This window comes from Merops nubicus, unplaced genomic scaffold (assembly GCF_000691845.1).
Source record: "Merops nubicus isolate BGI_N331 unplaced genomic scaffold, ASM69184v1 scaffold2178, whole genome shotgun sequence".
In the NCBI taxonomy this organism is placed as follows: Eukaryota; Metazoa; Chordata; class Aves; order Coraciiformes; family Meropidae; genus Merops; species Merops nubicus.
In genome coordinates this window covers 14,509-41,602 of record NW_008627533.1, presented here as the reverse complement: position 1 = coordinate 41,602, position 27,094 = coordinate 14,509, and the positions used below count along the sequence as shown (strand labels likewise).

The following is a 27,094-nucleotide window of genomic DNA, read 5'->3' as shown; positions in this document are numbered from 1 at the left end:
TCTCCTTGCATCATGGCTGCAGACTCCATGGAAATTGATGATGCTTTGTATAGGTAAGAGTGTCTGATAAAGCTGGGAGTAGCTTGAGATCACTTGGCATGGCAATAGTTCAGAGAGCCCGTACTGGAGTAAATGTGGTGGGATGAAAAGCTTCTTTATACTTAAAAAAAAAAAATATTTTTAAAAATCACCTGTATGCTGCACAGTTGCGACTTCTTTTTAATTCAGCACAATTCTTCCTCTGGTGTATGTGTCATTTTGCTTTTTGGCACTAGTCTTAGAAAAATCATACTTTTCCGTGGTGGAAGGGGTGATAGTTGGAATGGTTAAAGTTTAATTGTGTAGTTGGAAACTACGAGTCTTTCAGAGCTCAGAATCTGACTATAAAAGCTGCTGCACCCTCTGGTAATAAAGAAATTTCTGAAAAAAATGCTTGGGGCTTCAGTAGTTAATTCCAAAACCCTCCAATCTTGAATGGGTTTTGCACTGATTTAAAATTAAAAGTTATTTCTCTTCTCTAAAACCTGAAACTGAACAGGTCTGTACTAAATGCATTTCACTGTTAGGGCTGTGAGTGCAAATGTTATACTTGATAGACATTTATTCCCAAAAGCACTGCATGCTTCAGAGAGGCGTGTGTGACGTCCTCAGCTGCTCGTGGCACGGAGAGCTGGTAACTAGAACTGGGCACGTGTCACCCGTGACACCCATCCGTCTGAAGAACTAGGTATTGTGGATTAGAAACTGATTGACAGAACAACTGAAAATATTTGAACTTTTTTTGGAAATAAAACTGACTGGGAATTCTTGGCTTGATTTCATATGCTCATGGCTTTATCTGTGTCTGGTTTTGATGTGAATTCCTCCTTGCTGTAGCCGCCAGCGGTATGTTCTTGGAGACACGGCGATGCAGAAGATGGCTCAGTCCCACGTCTTCCTGAGTGGTATAGGTGGTCTGGGTGTGGAGATTGGTAAGTTAGGTGACATTTAAGCAGACACAAGTGTGGGTAAACATACTATCCCAGAATACTTGTTAAGCTTACTTTAGATATAATATATAAGTGTGTCTCAAGTACCTGAGTGAATTTGTATGTGCGTGATGCATATCAGTGACATGGCAGATGCAGGAAAGATCCCAGACTTCTCTCTAGGATGCTTTTTACTAGAATAACGTTTCATGTTTTACTTTAAAATGTGCTTCCAAGTGCCAGATTGCTTTACCCAAATTCTTGTGTCTTGGGTAAAGGTTGAGGGTGGATAATCCAACTTATTCCTTTAGGTATCAGCAGCAATGAATGTAATACAGGAACAGCTATAGCTTGAAGTTTTCATGTAGGAAATGGTGGGATGGGAGGTAGGAGAACAGATGCAATTCAGTGAAAAATGCCTAACTGCCCTGGTGCAAGAGACTCCTTAACAATTTCTCTTACTCTTTATGAGCAAGACTTGTCTTAACTAGTTCTTACCTGGGGTGTTACCCTTTCAGTAACCTTTTAATGTTGCTCTGCACCAGATGCCAGAAACGAATTATGGGATTTTGCAGTTTACTGTCATTAGTGTCTCTGGAGTCATGTGTGGGGGATGAACAGCTTTCAACTGCAGAGCCTTTTTAACCTTGTTCATGTTGTTCTGCTTTCACTGATGCTGTACAATGCTTGAGCCAAATTTCAGAGAAAACAAACCCTTAAGATGTGAAGTTCTTAGCAATGACATACTGTTATTGTCCACCCACATAACTGTTCAATTACAGATTTTCAGGACATCTGCAACAGCCCCTCTCTCTTTTTTTTTTTTTCAGCCAAAAATATAATTCTGGCTGGCGTAAAGGTATGTAAAATGGTTTTGCTCTTGGATATTCTTGAGTGAAGAGGAGAAAAAGGGACAACATTACTGCTAGCTAACCTTAAGCTCCTGAAAGTGTCCTTCAGTAGAAGGATTGAAAAACATTTGAGGGCCTCAGTGTGAAAACTTCTAATGATCTGGATATTCTGGTGGTATATTCAGTCTCACATTGGTGTCCACTGCACTCTGAAATACATCATGTAATATTTTAGTCAGCTGCTGATCAGACATTGAATCCTTTTGTACAGAGAGGTCTCTCCTAAACGAAGTGGTATAAACTCAAAATCCAGACTCCTGAAAATATGTTATCCTATTCTGTCATCCATCGGAATCCTTTTGTGTAGATGTTAGAGTGGTTGGGTGTTTTAATCCAACAACGGCTGTTGTGCTGCTGGGATTATTTTTATTAGAGAGAAACCTTTTAAAACTTTCTTCCCATCAGAAAAAAAAACCCTTTTTTATAATTTTGGGAGTCCATTAATTTACAGATCTCAATGGCCCTTATTTACAGTGTGGCAAAAATCACCCTTGGTATTTAAATGCCCTTATTGCTGCAAGCTGGGAGAAAAATGCTTCATGAAAGGCATATTGCAGTTGTGTCTCTGACTTTCAGACAGTAAGTTTTCTTGGAAAAGGGGTTGGAGGAGCTTGTTCTTCTCTAGTTCTAGTCCTTGAGCATTTTGTGTGGGGCTTAATCCATCATTTTGGATGCTGTGACCATTTACACTTCTTCCAGTAAATGCTTTTTGCCTAACTTTCTTAGGCTCTTACCGTTCACGACACCAAGCAGTGCACAAAATGGGATTTGGGAATCAACTTCTTCATCCATGAAGATGATGTTGCCAGTCAAAAGAACAGGTTGGTAAAGTCTCTGGAATGAGGGAGGCTGAACCTGACTAAGTGTAACAGTTTCATTAATAGCAAAAATAGCAATTCATTGTCCAAGAGCTGCTAATACGTACCAAATACTTGTAAGCCCTTTCTCTGGAGTTACTGGCTTTGAGTACAGTGCCCAGGTAGGTACTAGGGAAGCCTAGGTTGGGACTGGAGTTTTGTCTGAGTCAGACATCTAATTTCTTGCAGTTGGGAGCTTGTAATGTAAATTTAATAGTGGAGGCCAGGGTGCATTTCGTCTTTGGGCTTTCTCAGCCACCTGTGCAGGACTGGAAGAGGCACGACACCAGACCACCAGTGAGTCCTGTTGTACATTGGACTGGACCATTTCCCTTAGACCTAGGAATTTAAGTACCAATAAGTGAGTTGGTGAATGTTGCCAGGAGACTTCCTGAAGGACTCTTGTAGGGCATGTGTGGCTTGAGATTCTGTATTGAAAATACAGTTTTGCAGATGCACAAAAAAACCTTGCAAGTTGCTGTCCTTTCAGGGCTGAGGCCACACTTCACCATATTGCAGAACTCAATCCATATGTCCATGTAGCAGCATCAACTGTGCCACTGAATGAAACCACAGATCTGTCTTTTCTAAAGCAGTACCAGGTATGTCACTCTTAAAGCACTTCTATGTGGTGTTTTGTTCAGAGCAAACAACTTCATTTTTTTAATATAAATAAGTAAAATGAAAACAGACTTTAAAGTATATTTTGAGTTGATGTAAAGAAAGACATAGGTCTCTTTTTTTTTTTTTCAAGGCTAAAACAGTGGGTCTGTGTTCTATCACTTTCTCATGACACTTACTTTGGAAGTGACTATGATGATAAATAGCTAAGTGAGATTGCCATATAATTTATTTCTTGTTTGAAGATGAAACTGTGAATATTTTTTTTTGCAGCTGCATAGCACAGATGTTCTACATATATTTCGTGTGCTGTGTTCCAGGCAGTAGAAGCTCAGTCTATACAATTAGAAAGATCATTAATGTATGTAGGCATCTAATGAAATGCAAGCTCCTCTGTGGTGGCATGAGGATGTTTTCAGTTCTTCAGTCAGCTCTCTCCTTCCTGTGTGCATGGCTCAAATCTGAGTTGGGAACTTCTACTGTCTGGCTCTCTGTTATATCCAACTCACCAAGTTTCTGAATGTCCCATCCATAATAAGCCACATATAACTGAACAGGATGTGCTGCATGTGCCTTGTAGCCCAATACTATCTGAAACTGTAAAAGACTTCTTCCAGAAATCGTATGTCTGCAATCTGACGAGCACCAGTACTTGAAGCTTGTGCAGACTTTTTGTTGTACACTGAGTATCATTTGAAACTGGGGGGGAAGGAATCAGCCACCTGAGTAACTTCCTGTTATTACACTTTTTCCTTAGACTGGAGATGTTGTCTGCTTTCAGTGTCTTAGATTTATTTCTCTTCCTATTCACAGTGTGTCATATTGACTGAAGTAAGTCTGTCGCTGCAGAAGAAGATTAATGACTTCTGTCATTCTCAGCAGCCACCTATTAAGGTAACAGAAAAAATTAAACACATGCTTAATCCATACAGTGAGCACTCTGGACCTCCAGTGTGTTCTGTCCAGAAATGGAGAAAGCTGGTTATGAGGTATATATGTATATATCAGGTTTTATGCAGACAGCATGTTGCTGGAGCAGTATGAGTTTTGGGAGTATGATGCTGCTGCTCTTGTACTTGTATATGGTGTTGTCTGGAGACCAGCCCAGATACCAATAAAAAAAAAACAGAACAAAACAAAAACAAAAACAAACAAAAAAACAAACAAACAAACAAAACCCCAAACAAACAAACAAAGAAAAAACACACCCAGACTCAATTCTGTTAAATAATTTTCATTGTTCTTGTTTATGTTTCACATAATTGTTCTGGAAGAACATGCTGAGATGGAGTGTAACAGTAGTAGAAACAGCAGAATTTCAGTGAGTCACTCTTGGGATTTGTGTAAGGGTTTGGAAACACTCATGGAAGTTCAAAGAAACTCATGAATGCTGTGCTGTGCTGTGCTGTCAGTGGCCTGGGTGCACGTGACAGGTTTCCACTGTGGAAGTCAAACCTGCTAGCCTTGGGCAAGGCTGAGCATGAGAGGTCATTCCTTTGGTTTGTACTGGTTTAGGGACACTCATAATTTCTCCTTTCTCTTGCAGTTCATCAGTGCAGATGTTTATGGAATATGTTCACGTTTGTTCTGTGACTTTGGTGATGAATTCGAAGTGCTGGATACGACAGGAGAGGAGCCAAAGGAAATCTTCATTTCAAATATAACACAAGTAAAGGACACACATCATTGTGCTACTTTTAATAATGACTCCTTACTGGCTATGCGACCAGCACAATATTTCATTTCAGCAGCCTACTAAGCAATTGAAAACTGTCAGCATAGCAGAGGCAAACAAAAAGTTGTTTTGTTCTTGTGTCTCGGTCAAAAATTGTCAGTGAGACGTGCTGATGCTGTAGAACATACTGCTGCCTCCTGCTCAGACTGTGGCAGAGGGAGAGAGAGAAAGGAGGAGAGGTAGAGAGTAGAGGACATAAGAGGACAATAGGTTAAGTCTCCTAAGGAAGCCCTGAAATAGGCATGAAAATAGCCCTTCTTTATGAGAAACTTGCAGACTACTGCAATGATAAAGGGGATTGAGAGCCTGTCATGAAAAGAAATTTAAGGGTTTGTTTTTAAACTATGAAAGCAGAGGTGAGGAGAAGAGGATAAAACTTCCAGTGTAGAATGTTAGAGAGGACATCCATTTGATCTTGTATTACTGTTTTATAAGTGGAAATGAATTTAGCTCCTTCTTTCCACGCGGGAGGTCCAGACGATAGCCTCACTCATCCAGTGGCAAGGCTTTTGTCATATCTCCAGTGTAGATGTAATACTGACCAAACTAGAAGGGGTTGTATAGCAAGTTGGGTTTGATCTGAGTTAAAGCTCATGGTATGATTTGGGTAGCCTGTTCTTCAGTACCTTTGAAAGGGAATGGATGACTTGGTGGTTCCTGTTAATTACATAAAGAGTACAGAGTTATGTTTCATGGCTTGTGCTGATTGCCTGCCAAGTCAAGGAGTGAATATCTGTCTGGATCTATATCCTGTGATTCATAGTCTGATACTTGAGTCCAGTTGTATCTGCCTTCTGCTCTCAGGTGTAAAACTGACCAAAATTACTATTCAATACCAAAACCACTATCAAGTGGCTGCTCTTGCCCTGTGGACCTTGTCAAGGTGGCTTTCTGTCCCTAAATCTCAGAAGAATTTTCAACCCATTTGCCATTCTGCATGCCATGGAGACTGTAATCTACTGTAATTAAGTTTTATGTTTTTAACTAAATTCTTTGTAACACTGGGAGCTCAGTAAGGGATGACAGGAGACTTTACAGACCAGGCTTGCTTGCAAATCTATGTTACAGCCTGAGCGGCACCACAAACTCGTGATGAGCTGTCCTCAGACTGCAGAGTGGTCTCTGTGTGCATGGGAGGTTGACATGACATCCTGTAACAGGATGAGATGTCTGAGATTCCTCCAAGTGTAAGCTTGTTTGTGATCCACTTGAGGCTGTGGCTTTCCTGTATTTAAGGATGTCCAGCTTTGTAAGCTGCCCAGCTTTCAAGGATGAGTTTGGGGTGTCTTTTTTAAGGAGATTGGATGGAAAGGAAGCAGGGAGTAATAAGGACCATTCATGAGACTTTACTTCCTGTTTGTGAAAATTTCTTTGTAGTTATAGTCTACTTCTGGTTTGGAAAATGGAGATAAATTTACTACTTCTTCAGAACAGAACAATCAGTTTGCTAAGAACTAATACATGCAGTTTGCTGATGTGTTGAGAACTATAAAAGGTAAAAATGGGAAAGTCTGTGTTATCAAAACACTATTAAACTGAGAAGACCAGGACCATAAAAGGGATCATAGGTAACACCCTCATTATGGCAGAACAGAGGTGCTAAAATTTTAGAGGCTGCAGTTTCAATAGGCAAAAAGCCCTAAGTCTGCCATAAAGCATGTCTCCTTTACACCAGACACTTTGCTCCTTGCTGACTTTTCCATTTTCCTTTTTAGTCAAATCCTGGTATTGTCACTTGCCTTGAAAGTCATCCACACAGGCTTGAAAGTGGGCAGTTGATAACCTTTCGGGAAGTGAACGGCATGTCCTGCTTAAACGGATCCACACACCAAATAACAGGTAAACTATTGCTGTCTTGTTGGCAAAGTATTTTTTTGCCTGTTTTAGCCCACTGTAGTGTTAGTTACTGTAGCCAGAGGAGTGCTGGGTTGTGCAGACCTCCAGTGAGCCTGCACAAAAAAATTGTGTTCTGGTGCAAAGCTCTTCCCAGTGTTGTCTTGACTCCATTCCTGTTTAGTAGTCTTGGCAAACTCATCTTGCTCTTAAGGAAAAGTGGAAACTCTCAGCTGGTGGAAACTAGTTGATAACCTCTGAGGTTATCCTCATTAATTTGCTGATGAAACTGTTCTGGTGTGGTTTGGTTGGGTTTTGTTTTGGATGGTCCTCTAATTGCTGTGCTTCTGTAACTGTTTTGGACTAAATTAACACCACTTTGTGTTTCACTGTTTGCCTTGTAGCTTTTTGAGTGACAGTGTAAGTGTACATGGATGGATTATCATCTCCCTGTTTCTAAGCATGCTTCTGAAGTGATTCCCCTGTTTTTTTTTACCCTCAAAATAGTTTTAAACTATGGTTTACTTTTTAAGTGTGTGTTTGATGTAACCAGGTTCTTGAGTGTTAATGGTCTGAGCACTGGAAACATAGTTTTAACATATTTTGTGGTCAGAGACAAAAACAATACCCTTGAACCACGTGGCTGAGTCTGTTTTCTTTGGACCTTTTTGTTTTGCTAGTGTTGATGCTGTGTTCAGTTCCTGCCTCTTAATCACAGCCCAGCTTTTTTTTTTTTTTTTCCCCCTGAATTAACAATTTTTGTGTCTTCTTGCTTTGTCTGAATGATACTCAAGGTGGTATGGGAGGAGAAATATGACTTAAAATACTCCAGCTGCCTTTTTTGATGGCCTGTTGTTCTAGTCCTGGGGCTAAGATCCTACTCTGAGCAGTGTACTGGACACTGCTGTGCACAGTATAAATGAAAATGAGAGCGATTTCATTTTTGTTACAGAGCTGTGGTCATCAGAATTCTTGTTCAATCTGCTGCCAGTTTAAAAAGCTCATTTCATAACAGGTCATGTGAAACTAATACTTCAGCCCAGAAACTGGTAGAGAGGGACAATCCTGTTAGGAGGATCAGCCATGTTTATGCTTTCAAAGCAATGTTGCACACTACATAAAAAGCATTCTCAAAACACCACTCGGACAATTAATTAAAATTGATTAAAATATTAAATTACAGAATTGTAGTACCCAGTAACACTTCTTATTATCAGTCACTGTTTATTCTCTTCTCTCTGTAGTGGTGTCACCTTATTCCTTCAGCATTGGTGATACATCAGATATGGAGCCTTACTTACATGGAGGCATAGCTGTCCAAGTGAAGACACCCAAGATACTTTACTTTGTAAGTGTGTGTTTAATGTAACCAGGTTCTTGAGTGTTAATGGTCTGAGCACTGGAAACAGAGTTCAGCAGATATGTGATTTGGTTACCTGTGATTTGGGTTTATGCTTATTTTGTTGTGTAAGAGTAGTGATACTGATCTACTAAACCACAGAGAATTCAAAATATTTCAAAGTTACCTGTTAGTGTAGAGGGGGAAAAAAAAATTACGGGCAGCTTGTTCCTGTACAGCTGGGGACTCTGTGAAGGTCTACAAATACATGATTTCTTGATGGCCTTCTGAGAAGAAGAGACCATCAGATGAGCTTGAATAAGAGAGCTGCAAGCAACGTTGTTTTCTGTGCCTTTTTGGGCCTACAGAAAGTAGATCCTGGCTGCCCTCAAACAGTCTCCTAAAAAGGTGAGAGCGAGGACCAGCTGCTTCCGATGTGAGACTGCACAGCTCAGTATCTTGTCTCTGGGAAGCAGGAGCTTGTTCTGCCTGAGTGGGGAAGTTCTAAAAGCAAACAGCCGGGTGCCTGCAAGATCTCCAGTAGAGGACCTCAGAGCAGTTTAACAAATGGGTCTTTCTGCTAGCATGTGAAGCATCTCTGACTATTTTTGGTTGACAAAGCCTGTAGTAGGTGATTATTTTATGCATATTTTGTGGCATTAATAACAGAGAGTGTAACAACAATGCTAATAAGGGAGGATATTTGGTTCTTATTCTCTCCAGGCAGAGTATTGTTTTGTCAGGTAGCAGTGACTGTTGTGTCCTTATGCAGGTGTGTTGTTACCACATTCTCTTTTTTCCAGGAACGGTTGGAGAAGCAGATAACAAATCCATTATGCCTTGTTGCAGATTTTAGCAAGCCTGAGGTAATTGGCATGCGGGGGAATTTTGTATAAGTGTTTTAATGTAAAAACTACATGGAGTGTAATGTGCAGCTTTAAGTGTAGCATCTTGTCCTAACTCTGTTCTGTAGTACTTAAATATGAGATTAAAGTGTGAAGTAAGTGTGAGATATCAGTTTGCATAGACACGCAGAATATTGGTTTAGATGGTTTAGATTACTGGAGAGGCTTGTTATCCATGATTTGCACCAAGTATATTGTAAATGCATAGCTCAGCCACCTCTGCTGTTTAAAACCTCAGGTTTTGGTAAGTTATTAATCCATGGCAATGTAAATTTTGCAAGTGACACACTGGTTTTTACTGTATTTAGTGATGTTCGGTTGATAAAAATCACACTGGCATTAAAGCTGGAATAATCATAAAAAATATCATAGGTTAGTTGGAAACTGGAGTTAGTGTAAGAATAATACTTTTTTTTTTAAATGATTCAGGATTGGTTTTAAAATCTGAGAGGAAGCTAGCAGTATTTGCCTCTAACACAATTTTAGTTAAGTGCTATGGACATGCAAGGCATTTAAGTCTTGGACTCATCAAAATCTTAAACCAAAATTAAAAAAAAAATACTTTTTTTTTTGTTTGTTTGATAATATAAGGTCTGACTTGCGTCTTCAGATTTTCTACTTTTTACTCTTAATGCTGGACTTTGGTATTGATGTTTGATAAAATGCAATGCATTCTAATGTCTAGTTAAAAGAAGATTACCATAATGTTCAATTTCAGCATTAAGTTCTTCTGGAGACTCTAGTTTAGTAACTAAAGACTTAGTTGAAGTGGGTGCTGAATGTGTGTGAAGGACGTTGCATTGACCACTGAATAATACTTTATAACCTCAGTTTGTAAAAACTTCAGTGTAAGGTATTTCAAACTGATGTTTTAATTCTAGTTAAAATTTTTTTTGGAGTGGTATGGTTAACAGACAAGGAAGTGAAATGGTAACAGAAAACCTCAATTAGTTGCTTTTGTTTCCTTCAGTTTTCTTGCATTTGTAACTGATCTACAGCTATTGTTGTCTTCACAGGCACCTTTGCAGATCCATGTTGCCATGCTTGCACTGAACCACTTCCAGGAGAGCTTTGGTCGTGGGCCAAACATTGGGTAATGCAGCAGCCTTGTGTCTGCTGAGCCTCAGCTCAGAAAGACATCTTCTGTTACTGTGGTTACTGGGTTGTTGTGGAGCAGGGTACCTTCTTGGTCTGGCACTTTGTAGACAACATAGAAATGGAAAGTTGAAATGAAAAAAAATTAAAAAATATTGCCCAATGCATGTCTGGGTTTGTAACAGGGCTTTCCCAATATAGCAATGGCACTTTCCAGGCCCATGTAGGCAGAAGATGTTTCTGGAAGAAGTCTTTCTCTGTTACAGATTTTTTCATGTGGTGAGGTTAATATGGGAAAGTTATTTCAGTGATTCCTGAATTATCCTGTAGCTTACAGATTCAAACAAAAAAAGTTTTGTGGATTTGTTTTACTTATTCAGTATTTTTCTTCAGCTGTAGCTCTTAATGTGCATAAATTTGCGTTAAACGAGACAAAACTACTTAAAAAGTATGGCTCATGAGACAGTATTTGCACTTGGGCGTTTCCACTGTGACTCTTGTTCTTGAGCTGACTGTAGCATTTAGAAGCACATCTTTAATGCTCACTGTTAAAGCCACTATAAATTCCCAAACTCTTCCTGCTGTATCTAGTGCTTTTTTCTCCATTGATTGTGTTTCTAGAAGGACTCTGGAATGTTTAAGTGATCATTATTGTTTCTACCCTGGTGTCTAGATGCCTTCAGGATGCTGAGGAAATGCTGAAAATAGCCATGTCTATAAGTGAAACACTGGAAAACAGAGTAAGGAATCATCTGCTTTATGAGTCATTTTTGATGTCTTCATTTACTTGCCTAAAGGCCATGCTTTACTTGTTGGACCTTGTTTTGGCCTGTGTCTACCTTAAGATGGATCAGCTGGCTTCCTGAAGGCCATGTGAGGAAACAGAATGGTGTTTCAGCATGGGTTCAACCAAACATTGGCCAGACAGGAAGGCTGAATCCTGTGGCTGTACGAACCCAGTTCTTAGATAAATGCATGTTACAAGTACAGGGTATACAGCAGATCTGTCTTAGCTAGAAATCTTTTTACTAGTCACAGTGAAATAATTTGTCTGTCTTTTACCAAAGAGAAATAATCTATAAAACTGTCAGGCACTCGCTTACTCAACTGAAAGGATAAACCTGTTGCTCTTATGTCTTACTTTTCAGCCTCGGGTGAATGGAGATATAGTGAAATGGCTGTCTAGGACTGCTCAGGGATTTCTGGCTCCTCTAGCTGCAGCAGTGGGGGGTGTTGCTAGCCAGGAAGTCTTGAAAGCAGTAACAGGAAAGTTCTCTCCGTTGCAACAGTGGGTAAGGCTGTCTGGTTTTGGATCTTTAGTTTACAAATGATGTTAATGACGGTATGGTTGTGAGTAAATGCTGTATGATCAAAAGAGCCTGAACAACCTCTAGTTATTGGTGAAAAAATAAATACTTGAGACTGAATTTAAGAAAAGACAGAAGGCTTCTATGTGTACAATGAAAGTGCAGCCCGTTTTTGTTAACATTTTGATATTTGAAGTTCAAGCCATCACACTTTTTCCCCACAAGCATGGAGAGCATTGGCCTGTCAGCGCATGGCTGCAAAGGTGTGATACAGTCCAGGGGACAGCTTCAGCTACTGCACACATGAGCAGTGCTTTCAGACTCACAGGATAACTGCCAGAATAAAGTTAGATTTCAAAACTTCACAGTCTGTTTGGAGAGGTAATGTGAGTGTCAGAAGCCAAAAGCTTGCAGCTCACATTTCAGTGAGTTTTTTTTCCCCTCTGTGTCCAGATGCTTTTTGCTGTCCCCTTGAATTGAGAAGTGAACTGGAGGGAGCTAAATGTTGAGTAGTCTTCTGCTGACAGGAAAAACTTGGTGCCTGTAAATTTCCAGACTCCACTGTACAAAGGAAATATTTACTTTTGTTTTTTTAAGCCAAAATATCATTAATGTTTTTCATAGGTTTTTATAGTGTATTTTTTTTGCTTTTTTTTTTCAGCTGTATATAGGTATGTTGGACATTGTAAGACCTCTAGAGAAGATGGACACTGATGAATTTCTGCCACGGTAAATATAATGACAGTCTGCTGGTTTATGTATTGTTCACATCTGAGTGTTGAGCAGGGACACATAATGGCTTTTAAAATTAGTTTGGTGCTGTTTGCTGGAGGGACAGGTGTGGGGTAGAGAATGTGTGTCCTGTTTGAGCAGGGGAGAAATGGGAATCATAGGGGACTTGGTCTGATTATTTTAGTTCATGTCAAAGTGCAGTTTGGCATCAGTGATACTACAGTGACAAATGGCAATTTACTAGTCTTCTGGTCTTGTCCCCTGCGCCTACATAGGGGAGATAGGTATGATGCCTTGAGGGCCTGTATTGGAGACTCTCTGTGCCAGAAGCTGCATGATTTGAATGTTTTCTTGGTGAGTATGACTGACACTGTTACACTTTTGCAAAAGCTTTGTTGATACACCTAATGTCTGCTGTCTTCAAAATAACGAGAGCAGCTCTGACCATGTGTGCCACTGCAGAATAAATGGTCCAGAATTGTAATGGGGCTTGTATTTGTGGTTTTTGCTTACATTTCTGACTCTAAAAATGTCATTTTCTTTAGGTTGGCTGTGGAGCGATAGGCTGTGAAATGCTAAAAAACTTTGCGCTTCTTGGTGTTGGCACTGGGCAAGACAAAGGATTGGTAAGTCACCTGTGAAGCTCACTGTGCTTGCTGAAAAGTGATGTGACAAGGAATAATTAAATTACTTGAAAATGTTAAAAAAGTCTAAGCCTTGTTTCAGGTTGATCTCTGCACAGAGGGTAAATGGCCTCAGTACAGAAGTAGTCTGCAATGAAAAGCAGAACACACTGGGAGCAGTCTTGCTGTATTTTGATTTTAAAACAAAATTTAACCTGTTAGTATAGGCAGAGCTGTTAGCCACAGTGGATGCCAGCAGGAGTACTTTGCTTTGCCAAGTTTCTGTAGAGATTTCCTCAAGATTACTGCTTGGTGCTACACTTAAAATTTAACTTCCGCTGTTGCTTTTGCCCCTTCTGACTTAGGTTACAATTACAGATCCAGACTTGATAGAGAAATCCAACTTGAACAGGCAGTTTCTTTTTCGACCTCACCACATACAGGTAGGCTTGCTTGTTCAACAAGCTTTCTGGACTATGTTTCTGTTTCCCTGCCCTGTGTTCTCACTGGGAGCTGAACCTGGGATTGTATGTACTTCTGTCCAGAAAAGAAGAAAAGGCTGTGATGAAAACCAGTATGTTTTAAAACAACACCTACAACTATGTTGGCATCCCGCTTGTCGCTAGTATCAGTGGAGGAAAATTGTGTGGTCTGATCTTAATTTTTACTGATGTCTTTCACTAATGTAACCTCTTGAACTGGAGAATCAGATGAGGAACGTTGTGTTGCATAAGAAGCTGCCATGGGTGCTTTACTGTATCATTGAATTTAGGGTGAATAAAGCAAAACAACAAAAAGCAGACGGCAGTGGCAGAAGTGTCTTCTATAGAAGAGCTGTTGCTAATGGAACTTGACAAAAGTTGCTCTCTTCTGACTTAATTCAGTCTTCATTAAGATGGCAAATAGCTTGGCAAAAAAAAATGTACATTTAGTAAGTATGTGATACAGAAACTGTTAATTCCTTGGAAGCAGAGAGAATATCCCTGTATTTGCAAACACAGCATAAAAATAGGCGGCTCAGATCTTGGCAGCAGCGGGGAAAAGGGATTCCCCTGACCAAACCCAGCAACTGAGTTTGCTGCTTCCTGTTTATGTCTAACAAACTGGGTACAGGTTACATTTGGGATGGTCAGATAAAAGGAGGGTGAACCCTGCAAGCTTTCAGAAGCCACATTGTCTTGAGTTCTGCTGCTCTAAGTGCTGATCCCTAGATAATTGATGTAGTGTGTGTGGAAGTGTCGGGCAGGTTAAGAACTCCATTTCAGTTCAGCTTCTGAAATTGGCTTTCTGTGCAGTGCCTTGTGGTAATGTGATTATTCACAGGTGCTTGGTGTCTGCTGCATAGACAGAGTCACAGTAACTACTGGGTTTATCCTCTGCCAGTGATGAGCTGCTGCTTTCTTAGGGCATTTTGAGAGCACGAGAAGCAGCACATGGCATCAGTCTCAGTCACTGGGTGCTATTTAAGTGCTTCCACTTTGTGGTCTTTGACCCACTACTTTAAAACTAGATTAACAAGATATTTATTAGTGAGGGACATATATGAGTAAAGCATTTCCTTTATTGGTATGCAGAACATACAATATTTCTGTCAGTGAATTGTCTGATCAGCAGTTGAAGCCGATACTTCTGTGTCTCAGATGTTCTTTATCTGAACGCTGTTGAGATATACATGTATGTTTATCCTTTCAGAAACCTAAAAGCTATACTGCAGCAGAAGCAACTCTGAATATCAATCCTTACTTGAAGATTGACTCATATATTAATAAAGTTTGTCCAGCCACTGAGAACACTTACAGTGATGAATTCTATACCAAGCAAGATGTGATTGTCACTGCTTTGGACAATGTTGAGGCAAGGAGATACATTGATAGGTAGGTTGTAGAAAGGAAGCAAGGGCTCCTTTTTGTGTTCTTAGGTGAACTCTGCTTTTTCATTCTTTAATCCTCGTGATCTGTAACTGCTGATAAGATCCAAAAGCAAATTGCTTAGGTTTATCTTGCTCCTTTATAGGGCTGCTGGCTAGGGGAGGAAGGGCTTCATACTTGTGGTGAAAACCAATGCTGCTGTTGTGTGGCTGCTGCTGTTGGCATGGCAGAGAGCCTTGGGGTGAGCTCATGGAAATTAATTGCTATCAAGGTCTGATGAGGGGGAGAATACTATGACAGTCTTAAGGTTGAATTATTTATGCATAAGAATATATATTGAAATCTTATAAGCAAGGACATTTACATTTAAAAATAACTACAACTGCTTCTCATCCATGTAGACTTATGTTTATGGTGTCCTGGTCTAACTTGAAATAGCTTTTCTTATTTAATCTCTTCCTTAGTTTGGTGTAAGCTTTCCAATCACCTGAAAATGCCTGGAGTCAATTCTGGTTATGCCCTAGTAATAAACATTGTAGTGATTATGCTGTATTCTGATTGTCTTTCCATGTCAGTCGTTGTGTAGCAAACCTACGTCCTCTCATAGACTCTGGAACTATGGGAACGAAAGGACACACAGAAGTTGTTGTGCCCCATCTGACAGAGTCCTACAATAGTCATGTAAGTGTTTTAAGACCATCAATTTACTTGCTGTAGGTAGCCCCATAACGCTCTCCAGTTCTTTAATCATTTCTGTATCTATCTCAAAGAAGCAGTCTATTTGAGTTGCTGAAGAACAGTGCTATTAGGAAATAATTACTTCCTTAGTTTCTGAAGAAAAGCCCACAGGAAATAAAATTCGGGCAGACTGGAGATATCGTATCTGCTGCCTAACTGATGACTATACCTAGTCACACAACAATTAATTAAAAGCATCTACCATCTGAGTTGTGAAACACAAGCTTGGGAAAAAGTCTTAATTCTGAAGTGTTTCCAAGGCACTGACTTTTTTTCCATTGAAAACTCCTTTCTAAATAAGAATCCAGTCCCACAATGGCATTACAAACTGGTTTGGTACTTGTGGGTTTCTTTCTTAGAACTGTGTTTTATCTCCTCATTGTGAATTCACAGTGAATATCACCTTTGCAGGCAGGCAGGAGAAACTCAAGCTTCTGTAGTAGGAATGAGTCTGCCAGTTCCTGCAAGCTTACCGAACAGTTCTGTTTGAATGGGGAAGGGGAAAAGAGGAAGGAAATAAACCTTCAAACTCTTGCAGTATCCCTCTGTGTAGGTTCTTGTGGAACTGCCTTTACAAGGTAGGAATTCACTGGCTGAGGACACCATGCAATGGTGCCATGTGGAGACAGAGACAGGATTTTGAGTATCCTAACGGTCTTGCTTGGGTCCACTAAGAAAGAAGTCTTTTCTGGCTTTGAGTGAAAGGGTGTGTTTCATGTTGAAAGTGTATGTAAAAGCAAACTGCTCATCTTGGAAAAGCTGGCTGGCAGTTTCTACTGTTGTTTGTTTCAGAGTTCAGTTTCGCTTTCCAGTGTTGAGTTTAGACTATTCCTCATAAAGAGGAAGTCATATGTTAGTATTAAGAAGTCATATGTTAGTGTTAATGAAACAAATTTTGTTCTAAGCATGAATAAGCCACCTTGTATTTTATAACAGTGGAGTTTTAAACTTATGTAGTCTTGAAATTCTTGGTGCTATTATTAGCAGTAAACTTTAATTGGTCTGCTTTTACACACAACTCTCCTCAATTACAGTGGGATCCCCCAGAAGAAGAAATACCTTTTTGCACCTTGAAGTCTTTCCCAGCTGCCATTGAGCATACAATACAGTGGGCAAGAGATAAGGTAACTGAATAAGCTTACTGGCATTCAGCATAATTTACTGTGTATTTGGGAAGGTGGGGGATCTGATATACTTCTCACAAAATGCCACATTCTTTTTATTTTCTAGTTTGAAAGCTCATTTTCTCACAAGCCTTCATTGTTTAACAAATTTTGGCAAACCTATCCATCCGCAGAAGAAGTTTTACAGGTAGGAGAATGTTGCCAGGGGAAAATTCAGAGTTTAAACTAATGCTTTAGGAATTTTGTTTCTATATAAGCTCAGTGAGATTTGGGTTATTTTCTGACTATATTCAGAAAACCTGAAGACTTATTTGGCCAAGTCATTGGTTGATCTTTCACAGCAACAGTATTTCTGGTGTGTCTCGTAATGAAGAGCCAAAGTCTCATGCACAGGCTGCTTCTCTGGCTCGTGTGTGCTCTGTACGTGACATAGAAATACCAGAGACACTGGGGGACCATTAGTGTACATGTCACACTGATGTGCAACCAGCTGGGAAAAATGAAGGGAAGAGTTAAGTTGCAAGTGAATTCACCTCGATTGCTTAATATCTTTTATTATGAGTCTGTAATGGCCTATGGCCCATAGGGCTGTGTGGAAAAAGTCCAGCAGGCCACAGCACCTGGGGAAAACCCCAATGGGAGAGGATCGCATAAAGGATGATATTTCACAAAGTGATCCTCTGTTTCCTTTAACTTGCTAAAAACACATTTGCTGTTTGACTGGGTTGGGAGGAATCTTGTCTGTTTTAACATTTTCATTTTTCCTTCTCTTATCTAGAGAATAAAATCAGGGGAGAGCTTAGAAGGCTGTTTTCATGTTATTAAAACACTCAGTAGAAGACCCCGAAATTGGACTCAATGTGTGGAGCTAGCAAGAGTAAAATTTGAGAAGTACTTTAGCCATAAGGTATGTAAGACCTGGAGAGGGCTGGAGCACCTCTCCTATGAGGACAGGCTGAGAGACTTGGGGTTGTTCAGCCTGGAGAGGAGGCAGCTCTGGGGAGACCTTACTGCAGCCTCCCAGTATCTGAAGGGGGCCTATAAGAAAGCAGGGGAGGGACTTTTTACAAGGGCTTGTATGAATGGGATGAGTGGTAATGAGCTCAAACTGAGAGAGGGTAGATATAGTTTAGATGTAAGCAAGAAGTTGTTCACTATGAGGATGATGAGACACAGGCACAGGTTGCCCAGCAAAGTCGTGGATGCTCCATCACTGGAGGTGTTCAAGATGAGGTTAGATGGGGCCTTGAACAACCTGGTCTAGTGAGAGGTGTCCCTGCCTATGGCAGGGGGGTTAGAACTGAGGGGGCCTGAAACACCCTGGTCTAGGGAGAGGTGCCCCTGCCTATGGCAGGGGGGTTAGAACTAGATGACTTTTAAGGTCCCTTCCACTCAAACCATTCTATGAAATGAGGTGGCACTAGACTGATGAGTATTTTAGAGAACTTGGTAACCCTAATAACTAGATGGCCAAGTCTTTGCACTCGCTTCCGTCTCATCTTCATAAATAACAAACTGTACAAACTTCAAAATGCTGCATCGCTTCCTCTTTCCATTGTAGTGCCTTTAAGTCTGATTAACTCACTCCTCCTGGCTCTCTTCAGTAGCCTCTGTGCAGTTTTTTTAGCATTGTTCCAGCTGACTAGGTGTGGTGTTTTTCCAGAGCAGCAGGGTTATCAGACATCTTTTACTGAAGGACAGCAGCTTCTTGTTTCCTTAGTAAATTTTTGTTACTGAACTCATCTTCATATCCTGATTTTCTCAAAGATATCAGAAAGAGCGTGGCTGAAGTAAGAGCCAGTTACTCTGAGAATCTAGTTCACAGTGTTGCTGCAAGTGTGCATATAATTTTATTGGCAAGATGTGACTGTGATGTCGTGTATTAATAAACACACCGTGTCTGTGCATGTGGAAGCCCTGGTGGTAGGGGTCACTCTGAGAAAAGATAGCACTCCCAATGGTGAATCCGTGGGTGAGAATCCAAAAGTGACAACAGGGTGGGAAGAATACTTTGGATTAAGTGTCCTGATTGGACTTTGGACAGGTGAGGTGACATTGTCATCTTTGTCATGTGAATGACTAGGCAAGTTACTCTGTCTAGCAGTACTTGTGTCTTTAAGCTCTCCGTCTTCACACAGATGTCCTAGGTTTTCATAACTTTTTAAATTACTTCAGTTACGTATTGGAGCACCTTAGAAGCTGCATCAAGATTTCACACGATTACTGAAAAGAAGGGTTGATTTAGTGTGGCCATGTCAATCTGTATGTGACAAATTATTAAAGCTGCTCTGGCTTTTCCTCTAGGCTCTTCAGCTCCTTCATTCATTTCCCCTTGATACACGATTAAAAGATGGAAGTAAGTACAAATGCCCCTTTGTGCCTCTTGTGCATTCCTGGTGTACACCATGTGTTGCTGTTCCACATCCCTTAGGATTTCATCATAAAAATCTGTCTTCTTACCAGGTTTGTTTTGGCAATCACCAAAGAGGCCACCTTTCCCAGTGAAGTTTGAGTTTAGTGACCCTTTGTAAGTATGGTGCTTCCACTGATGTATTTTATTTTATTATATTTTATTGTGGCGTCTCCTTCACTGGAGTCATTTAAAACCCGCCTGGACACCTTCCTGTGTGATGTACTCCAGGTGGTCCTGCTCTGGCAGGGGGGTTGGACTAGATGATCTTTCGAGGTCCCTTCCAACCCCTATGATTCTATGATTTTATAGCATCCTATAAAATTATGCTTCCCCTACAGCAGAAAGTGCAAGGCAATGGCTTTATAGCACTAAAAGTTGGTCTGGTACTTAAAAGTTACTAGTGCCTAGTCTTAGGCTTTGGCAGATTTGATGACCCGTCTCACACTTTTCACTGCAAGTAACTTAACTTTCACTGACATGGGATTGGAGGGAATGACCTAGTGGGGGTGCCCCTTTTCTTCATCACCAGTTGGGTCTGATCTAGATGGCTTGGGTATCGCAGATAGTTTAAAAAATCTGATGTGGTTGAAGGACTGAAAAGCCTTTATGTGCTGTGTATCTGCACCTGCTTTGAGAAACTGTCCAGAGGACGTTTTTGGTTTGGATGAAAACTGAGATCATGGCAAATATCAAAGTATTTCTGAGGTGAAACTTCTTGTTCTCTTGATGTCATGTGAGTATTTACAATTGTTTTCTTGATTGCAGAGGTGAAGGAAATACATTTTTTGTTAAATAACTCTTCATTTGCCAAAGTTTGCTTAGTTTTGGAGAGGACTTCCGAGTCCCTCAAAATCTGTTACCTGTTTTGTACTTTGTGTGCTGAAGGGTAGAATTTCTGTTTCTCTGTGTGTGTTTGTGAGACTTCCTAGACTGCAAACCTGCAAGCAACTGAAGTAAGAAAAAACAGCTAAACAAAACTATCCTTCTCTTTTCTTCAGGCACTATGGTTTCATCGTGAGCGCAGCAAAACTCTTTGCCACGGTGTACTGTGTTCCCTTCACAGAGAAGGTAATCCGCACTCGTACCGTGCTCCCGTCACCTCGCCTGGATGTGCATGTTCAGTTTTGGCCCAATGTCCAGTTGCCAGTTCTTTCCAAGAACTGATTAAAGTGATTCTTAAAGTAATCGATCCTTCAGCACTGGCTGTTCAGCAGCTGCTTGCCTTTAGTCTCCTTTATTTAAATCCCTAGCTCAGAAGAAATGTGTATTGACTACTTTCAATAAGCACCAAACCCAGGAATACTTATTCTGATGGACCTATTTCCTGTGCAATATAATAACTGAACTGAAAGAAGATCTCTTTAAGCCATTTTTTAATTGTCTTAGCTGTGAGTTAGGAGTTTTATTTTTTGCTGCTTACAGCCTCTGTGTTGCTTAGCTTTTGTTTTTCTTGTTACCCTTTTTCTTTTCTAATTGGATCTGTCTGTAAGCCATGTTTACACTTCAGTCCTGTTCAGTTTTCAAGTGCTAGGCACTTCACTCTAGCTCACTGTGGCAACTGAAGTGTTGGTGCTTGGTGTTCAAATGCTCATGTTTCACTGAAACAACATTAAATGCTTGTGGGAATTTTTTTTTTGTTCTGGTGTTCTTTGAAATAATATACTGGCTTTCTGTGGGAGCCTTTTTGAGTTGATGTGAATGTAAATTGTTTTTCTTCAAATCCATAATAGGATTTGTCAGAGGGAACTATTTTGAAGATTATTTCAACTGTGAAGGTACCAGAGTTCAGACCTTCAAGCAAAGTAAGTATAATATTTAGAGGAAAAAAAAAGTATCTAAAAGCACTGTCCCACATCTCCAACTACTTGCATGGATACTGATGAGAAATGAACATAAATTAAAATATGCTTTGGTGAAACGAGAGTGTGAAACTGCCTGAATTTAGCACAGCTAAGGTATCCATGTGCCACACGTTAAATACAAGTTGTGAAGGGTTTTGCCTTCTACAAATGATTCTGGTAGCATTGTTTCCCATGTGTGAGTCTGCCAGCTTTTTTTTAAGTTTATATGAGTCTATACTGTGTTAATAAAAGTAGTAAAATTTTACTCACAAGCAACTTTAAAGCAATGCAAGACTAGTGTTGATTTGTTATTTCTTTCTAGCTAACATAAAAGTGTGTCATTACTTTTATGTTTATTTTTGAATTGTTAGCTTTGAAACAGCTTAAGTGTTACTGTGGCTAGTATTTGTCATAAGTTTCAAATTGCAGATATTCCAGGGTGTTCTCATATTTTCCTGCCCAGTGTTAACACTTGTCTCATGAACGCTTGCCTTGTGAGACAGAACTGCTGTTTTGACATTGTTAGCTTTGAAACAGCTTAAGTGTTACTGTGGCTAGTATTTGTCATAAGTTTCAAATTGCAGATATTCCAGGGTGTTCTCATATTTTCCTGCCCAATGTGAACGCTTGCCTTGTGAGACAGAACTGCTGTTTTGACTCCGAATCACAGAGTGGTTGAGGTTGGAAGGGACCTCTGGAGTCTGCATAGTCCAATACTCTTGCTCAAGTAGGGGCAGCTAGAGCAGGTCATCAAGGACTCAGTCCCACTGGGTCTTGAATACCTCTGAGGATGGAGACTCCACAGCCTTTCTCTGCTACCTGTGCCAATGTTCAGCCATCCTCACAGTTTTGCTTGAGCTGTTTTATTTTGTTTGCTTTACAGTATTTTTGTTATGTTTCTGGTTAATTTTATGTGCTTCAGTTTGTGCCCATACCCCCTTATCCTGTCACTGGGCATCAGTGAAAAGAGTCTGGCTCTGCCTCCTGTTTTTTCCCCCTATCAGATATTTATACACATTGATAAGATCCCACTGAACCTTCTTTTCTCCAGGCTGAACTGTAACAGCTCTCTTAGCTTCTCCTCATGTGAGAGATGCTCCAGTCCCTTAATGATCTTTGTGGCCCTTGGCTGGACTTGCTCTGTAAGTCTGTGTCTCTCTTGAACTGGGGAGAAAAGACTGAGGGAAGGCAGGAAGTCTGGTACACATCACCCTTGTGCTGTACAGAGTTCCTGTATTTTATTACTGAAGCACTGCACACATTTGCAGGTTGTACAGACTGATGAAACTGCAAGAAAACCAGATCATATTCCAGTCAGCAGCGAGGATGAAAGAAATGCCATTTTCCAGCTAGAGAAGTCTATACTATCTAACGAAGCTCTGGAAAGTGAGTAGTGCAAACTAGCTTCATAGCTTAGGAACATCTTGCAATTGCATTCCTAGTAGCATGGCATCCAGGTCTTTGGACAGAGCTGTTCTGTGATTGTGCAAGAAGCAGAGAGCTGATACCCTAAAGCTTTCTGAAGTGCCATGCAGATAGCTGTCCTTGTTGCTTGACGGACATTGCCTTATACCTTTTATTTCTGAGATTCTTGCACGTTTTAGAGTTCTCTGTTATACTTGCCTATAAGTACAGCCTTGCTGACAGCGAGCAGGCAGTGGGGAGGTGAGGGAAGGAGTTCTGGTTACATCCCAGATGGACTGGAAGAGATGCTGTATGAGAAAGTTGAGAGTTGCTGCTTACAGGAATTTTTAGGACATCTTCATTTTTCTAACAGTAGTTTTTGCCTTTTGTTTTGTTTTTCCTGAGCAGGTGACTTGCAGATGAAGCCCATCTCCTTTGAAAAAGATGATGACAGTAACGGGCACATAGATTTTATAACGGCAGCCTCCAACTTGCGAGCCAAGATGTACAGCATCGAGCCGGCAGACCGGCTCAAAACGAAGCGCATCGCCGGGAAGATCATCCCTGCCATCGCCACAGCCACCGCTGCGGTGTCGGGGCTGGTGGGTGTGCTCTTTAACCTGCAGTTAAAGTGCAGGTTTCTGTCTCTTACTGCTCCTTGCCTAACACCACTGTTTGGACATTGAGTGACGCCATCCTGACAGAGCCTCATTAAAAAAATGGCTTGTTTCAGATGTAATCTTTTTTTTTCTCCTGTCCCAGTACAAAAGGGCACTCTTGGTTTGAGATGTGGTAAGCCCTTGGTGCTTTTATTTCTGATTTGCTGACTTGAAAGAGGAGTTGGAGAATCAGCATTTTGGTTTGTTTTCTGCAGTTGGTACTAACTTCCACCAGAGTACCGCTGCCAAGAGTGGAGAGGATTTCTTCTGTAGCAGTTAATATCCATGCACCTCCACAGAGCTGCATGTCTTGTGAAGGTCTCTTGAAATAAACAGTTTTGGAAGACTCCGACAATAGGACACTGTTAAGCATTTTAAATATTTCTTTGGCAGCAACAGAAATTATTTCTGTGGCATATTGGGTTGCATTTCCAGATATGATTTGCTCAGCTGATTGGACAAAGGCTGATCTCATTAACTTACTCTGTAGTTGCTGGCCTCTTAACTAATGTGGTGTTGATAACACAGTACCTAAAACCTGTGTTTGGTCTCCTGGAAGTATGGTGTTCTTATTTACTGCAGGTTGCACTGGAACTCATCAAAGTTGTGGGTGGCTACCCAGCTGATGCATATAAGAACTGTTTTCTGAACCTAGCCATTCCCATAATGGTCTTTACAGAAACTGCTGAAGTAAGAAGAACAGAAATCAGGTAGGAATGACAATGGCAGAAGGGTGGGCAGTGTTTGTAAACTTGGCAATTGATGCTTAGATCTTGGTGAGCCATTACAACGAGTGTGAAGTTTGTACAGTTATTAAATCCAGATAAGCAGGTTAAGGCCTTACTTACATGCTCACACAGCAGAATTATGATGGAACCACAGTTCATGGTCATACTCCAATTAAATGTTAAAATTTTCTGGGTTATTTTTTGTTGTTGTTCTTCAAACTTGGAAGATGGTGAACCACTTAATGGTTGCTATCAAACTCTATTATCCATTTGCTGTGTAATGCTTAAGGTGTAAGTGATATTCTTAGTACCACCAAGGCTGTCCCATAATGCATTGCTCAGGAGCTTCCTGTTTGGAAAATGCAGCACATACTCTTCTGTCCTAATTTTAAAAACAGTGGTTTTAAGGGCTTAGTTTTGTTTTCCGTGAAAGCTGTTGCTAGTGAGGCTTTAAAAATCTCAACATGTTAGCTGTTGTGCTGTGGTGGTTACCAGACATCCTGTCTGCACAGCCTGGACACTTGTGCATCTGGGGCAACACGAAGTACTTCTCAGTAGGTCCAGTGAGCTCACTGCCAGGTACCATGTTTGCTGTGTCTCATGCATAGCCAGGGGCAGGGGATGGAGAAATGGCAGCAGAGAGGGAAGAGATTATTTTTTTTTTCTCAAGGTATAAGAGAAAGTCACTCAAAGATAGAGCAATTCTTCAGTATGTATTTGAAGCAGGTGCCTAAGTTGATGTTCTAAAGTGACAAACAACCCTTCTCTTTTTAAAACAGAAATGGGATATCATTTACAATCTGGGACAGGTGGACAATTTATGGGAAAGAGGATTTTACTCTGTTGGACTTCATAAATGCTGTCAGAGTAAGTTATCTACTGTAGTGTGTTAATACAAGGCGAGAGGAAAGGGGTTTGGGTTTTTTTGCAGTTTTTAGTTTGTGGGGTTTTTGTGTGTGTATGTATTTTTTTTTTTATCAAGTTATTGTTCAAACCACAGTAATTCTAGAAAGAATTAATGTAAATAAGAATGTCTTTAAATACATCCAAGCCTATTTTCAAATTCTGTTTTTAATTTGATTGGCTTAAATGTATCTTAATAAAACTTCTGTCAGTGTCCATGCACTAGCAAGTTTTCTGGTTGAGAACCTATGATTTTAAATACTTAATTGTAGTATTAGCAGTTGTAGTATCTGCTGGCTTGTGCACTTTCCTAGTCCTTTAACAAGTTTTAATTTGTAAATTCCAGGAGAAATATGGAATGGAACCAACTATGGTTGTACAGGGAGTCAAAATGCTGTATGTTCCTGTGATGCCAGGTCATATTAAAAGATTAAAGCTGACGTAAGTATAACCTGCAAATAGATTGAGAGATGCAAGTGCACGTATAAATCACCTTCACTGGTTGTATCATAAGGCTGTGTGTCTGACAGCATACACCTTGGTTCCAGCAGAACAAGACCAACTGAACCTTTTTCAGATGGCGTAAAACTAATGGTGAGACTTAGCAACTTAGCTCTAAAAGAATGAGAACAACTTGGATGAGAAGGAGTTAATGTATTACTTGCAAATTGTGATTTCTGGAAGTCTGTTCAGTTCATGATTCCTTGAGATTTTAGCTTGCTTTAGCCCTTACAGAAATGAAGACATTTCTAAGACTTTGCAGTGCCCCTCACTGACTAGGAAACTGGATTATAACAAACTGGAATTTTAGGAGGGTGTGAGGGCAGGGCGCTGGGTTTTGACTGGTAGGTATTTCCAAAGTAACAGCCAGGTCTCACACAGGTTTAGCTGTACCTTATATGTTGGTTGAACTTTTTCAGCCCAAAACTTGCTCCTCACAGCTCCTGTGAAGTGTGTGCTGGTCAGTGTTCGTGGGCTTTGCTAGAGCAAGTAGATGCGTTGATCAGTACTGGTTTGAAGGTCTGCCAGTAAGTCATGTCAGACAAAGCAGTATGTGTTGTGGACAAGCCACTTAAAACTTCCAGGGAGAGAAAAGCCTGTAAGTTGGTACTGCCTTCAGAGTGCCTGCCTTCCTGAGAGGTGATTTTACAGCCTATCTCAGGATAAGTTATCTTCCTTCTCCTATAGCTGTATAAATAATTTGGAATGAGTCGGGTGTGTTATGAAGTCGAAGGCATTGTGTGAAGCTGCCTTCTTGTGAATATCAGGCTTTATTACCCTGAGAGTTGGTTCAGCCTTTTCATGTAGTTACAGCAGCTTGGGCTTCTGTTATAAATAGTCCTCAGATCTTTATATTTATTGCTTTATAAGATATCTCCAAGATATTTATTGGTTGATTGATCTTCTACTTCAGTATCCTATCGTGCAGCTTCCAAGCAATTGCTGTAGCTTCTGAGACTGCAGAGAGCAGAGGGGAAGCTGCACTAAGACATGACATGCTTGCTCAGTTTAAACTCATGTTGTGGTTGTGAAGTAAGAAGTCCCAGATCCTGGCTGGTTTTCCCCTCTCATTGCTATTTGCCTTCAAAATCCAAGGATGGAACAAGTCTTAACTCCAGCAGAGTTACTTTTGTCAGAACTGTGTATGTAGTGTCTGCAACTGGAGAGGTTCTCCCTAATAACCTATTACAACCTGCTATTACTGGTAGACTGAGAACTCATTCTTTCTTGTTGCCCAAAATCCTGCACAGAAAGCTAACTTTGCCTTGTGCTTCAGTAGGACACCAGAAAGAAAGCACGTTGGTGAGGAATCCCATCCCAAACGGGCCATTTTCTCTTCTCTTTTGTACTGAGCTCTTGTTAGTGAACAATATCCTATGTCACTAACGGGACAGGTCTATCAAGAAAACAAAATATCATTTGCTGTACCTCAGGTGGAGGAACAGCCTTGGTGTCAAAATTAAAAGGTAACTTATTGTCCATTTAATCTGGTTTCTAGTTAATGTTTGGCTTCATTGCTGGCAGTGAAATTCATCCTAGTCTGGCCCTGAATTCCCACTGCCAATCTTCCTCCTGTGGTATGCTAACAAACTGTTCCTTTCCCTGTAGGATGCAAAAGCTTGTGAAACCATCAGCTGATAAGAAGTATGTGGATTTGACAGTATCATTTGCTCCAGAGACTGATGGAGAGGAAGACTTGCCAGGGCCACCAGTGAGATACTACTTTGTTCAGGAAGACAATTGATGGTAGAGACACAAAAGTCACTCCTGGACTATTTGTTCTGAAAGGAGTGTGCTCATTTTCAACTGTTAAAGATGGTACTATATATTTCTTTTTGGTGAAGCCTTAATTAAAACTAGTGGTGAAAATCAGTGGCTTTGCACTGAAGACAAACTGGATTTATGTTTCATCTGTTCCTGTGTTCTTCAAAGCTGTTTGAAAGGAGGATGGGTCACTCCAGGAGACGGAATGTCCAGTACAGTCCTTAC

The 27,094-nt window shown here is 40.5% G+C and overlaps 1 protein-coding gene across 1 annotated transcript; it reads left to right on the top strand.

Annotated features, from left to right (window-relative positions):
• On the top strand, positions 1–27,094 carry UBA6 (ubiquitin-like modifier activating enzyme 6). The gene is made up of 32 exons (XM_008946322.1): positions 1–53; positions 877–971; positions 1,799–1,827; positions 2,606–2,700; positions 3,227–3,338; positions 4,171–4,251; positions 4,904–5,026; positions 6,808–6,931; positions 8,170–8,273; positions 9,068–9,130; positions 10,186–10,262; positions 10,938–11,004; positions 11,413–11,556; positions 12,233–12,300; positions 12,579–12,657; positions 12,849–12,929; positions 13,292–13,369; positions 14,619–14,800; positions 15,370–15,475; positions 16,567–16,656; positions 16,763–16,843; positions 17,435–17,563; positions 18,961–19,012; positions 19,120–19,183; positions 20,068–20,137; positions 20,800–20,871; positions 22,179–22,296; positions 22,723–22,916; positions 23,556–23,683; positions 24,481–24,568; positions 24,951–25,045; positions 26,714–27,094. The coding sequence occupies exons 1-32, from the start codon at positions 13–15 to the stop codon at positions 26,847–26,849; spliced, it is 3,066 nt and encodes a 1,021-aa protein (XP_008944570.1). The 5' UTR covers positions 1–12; the 3' UTR covers positions 26,850–27,094.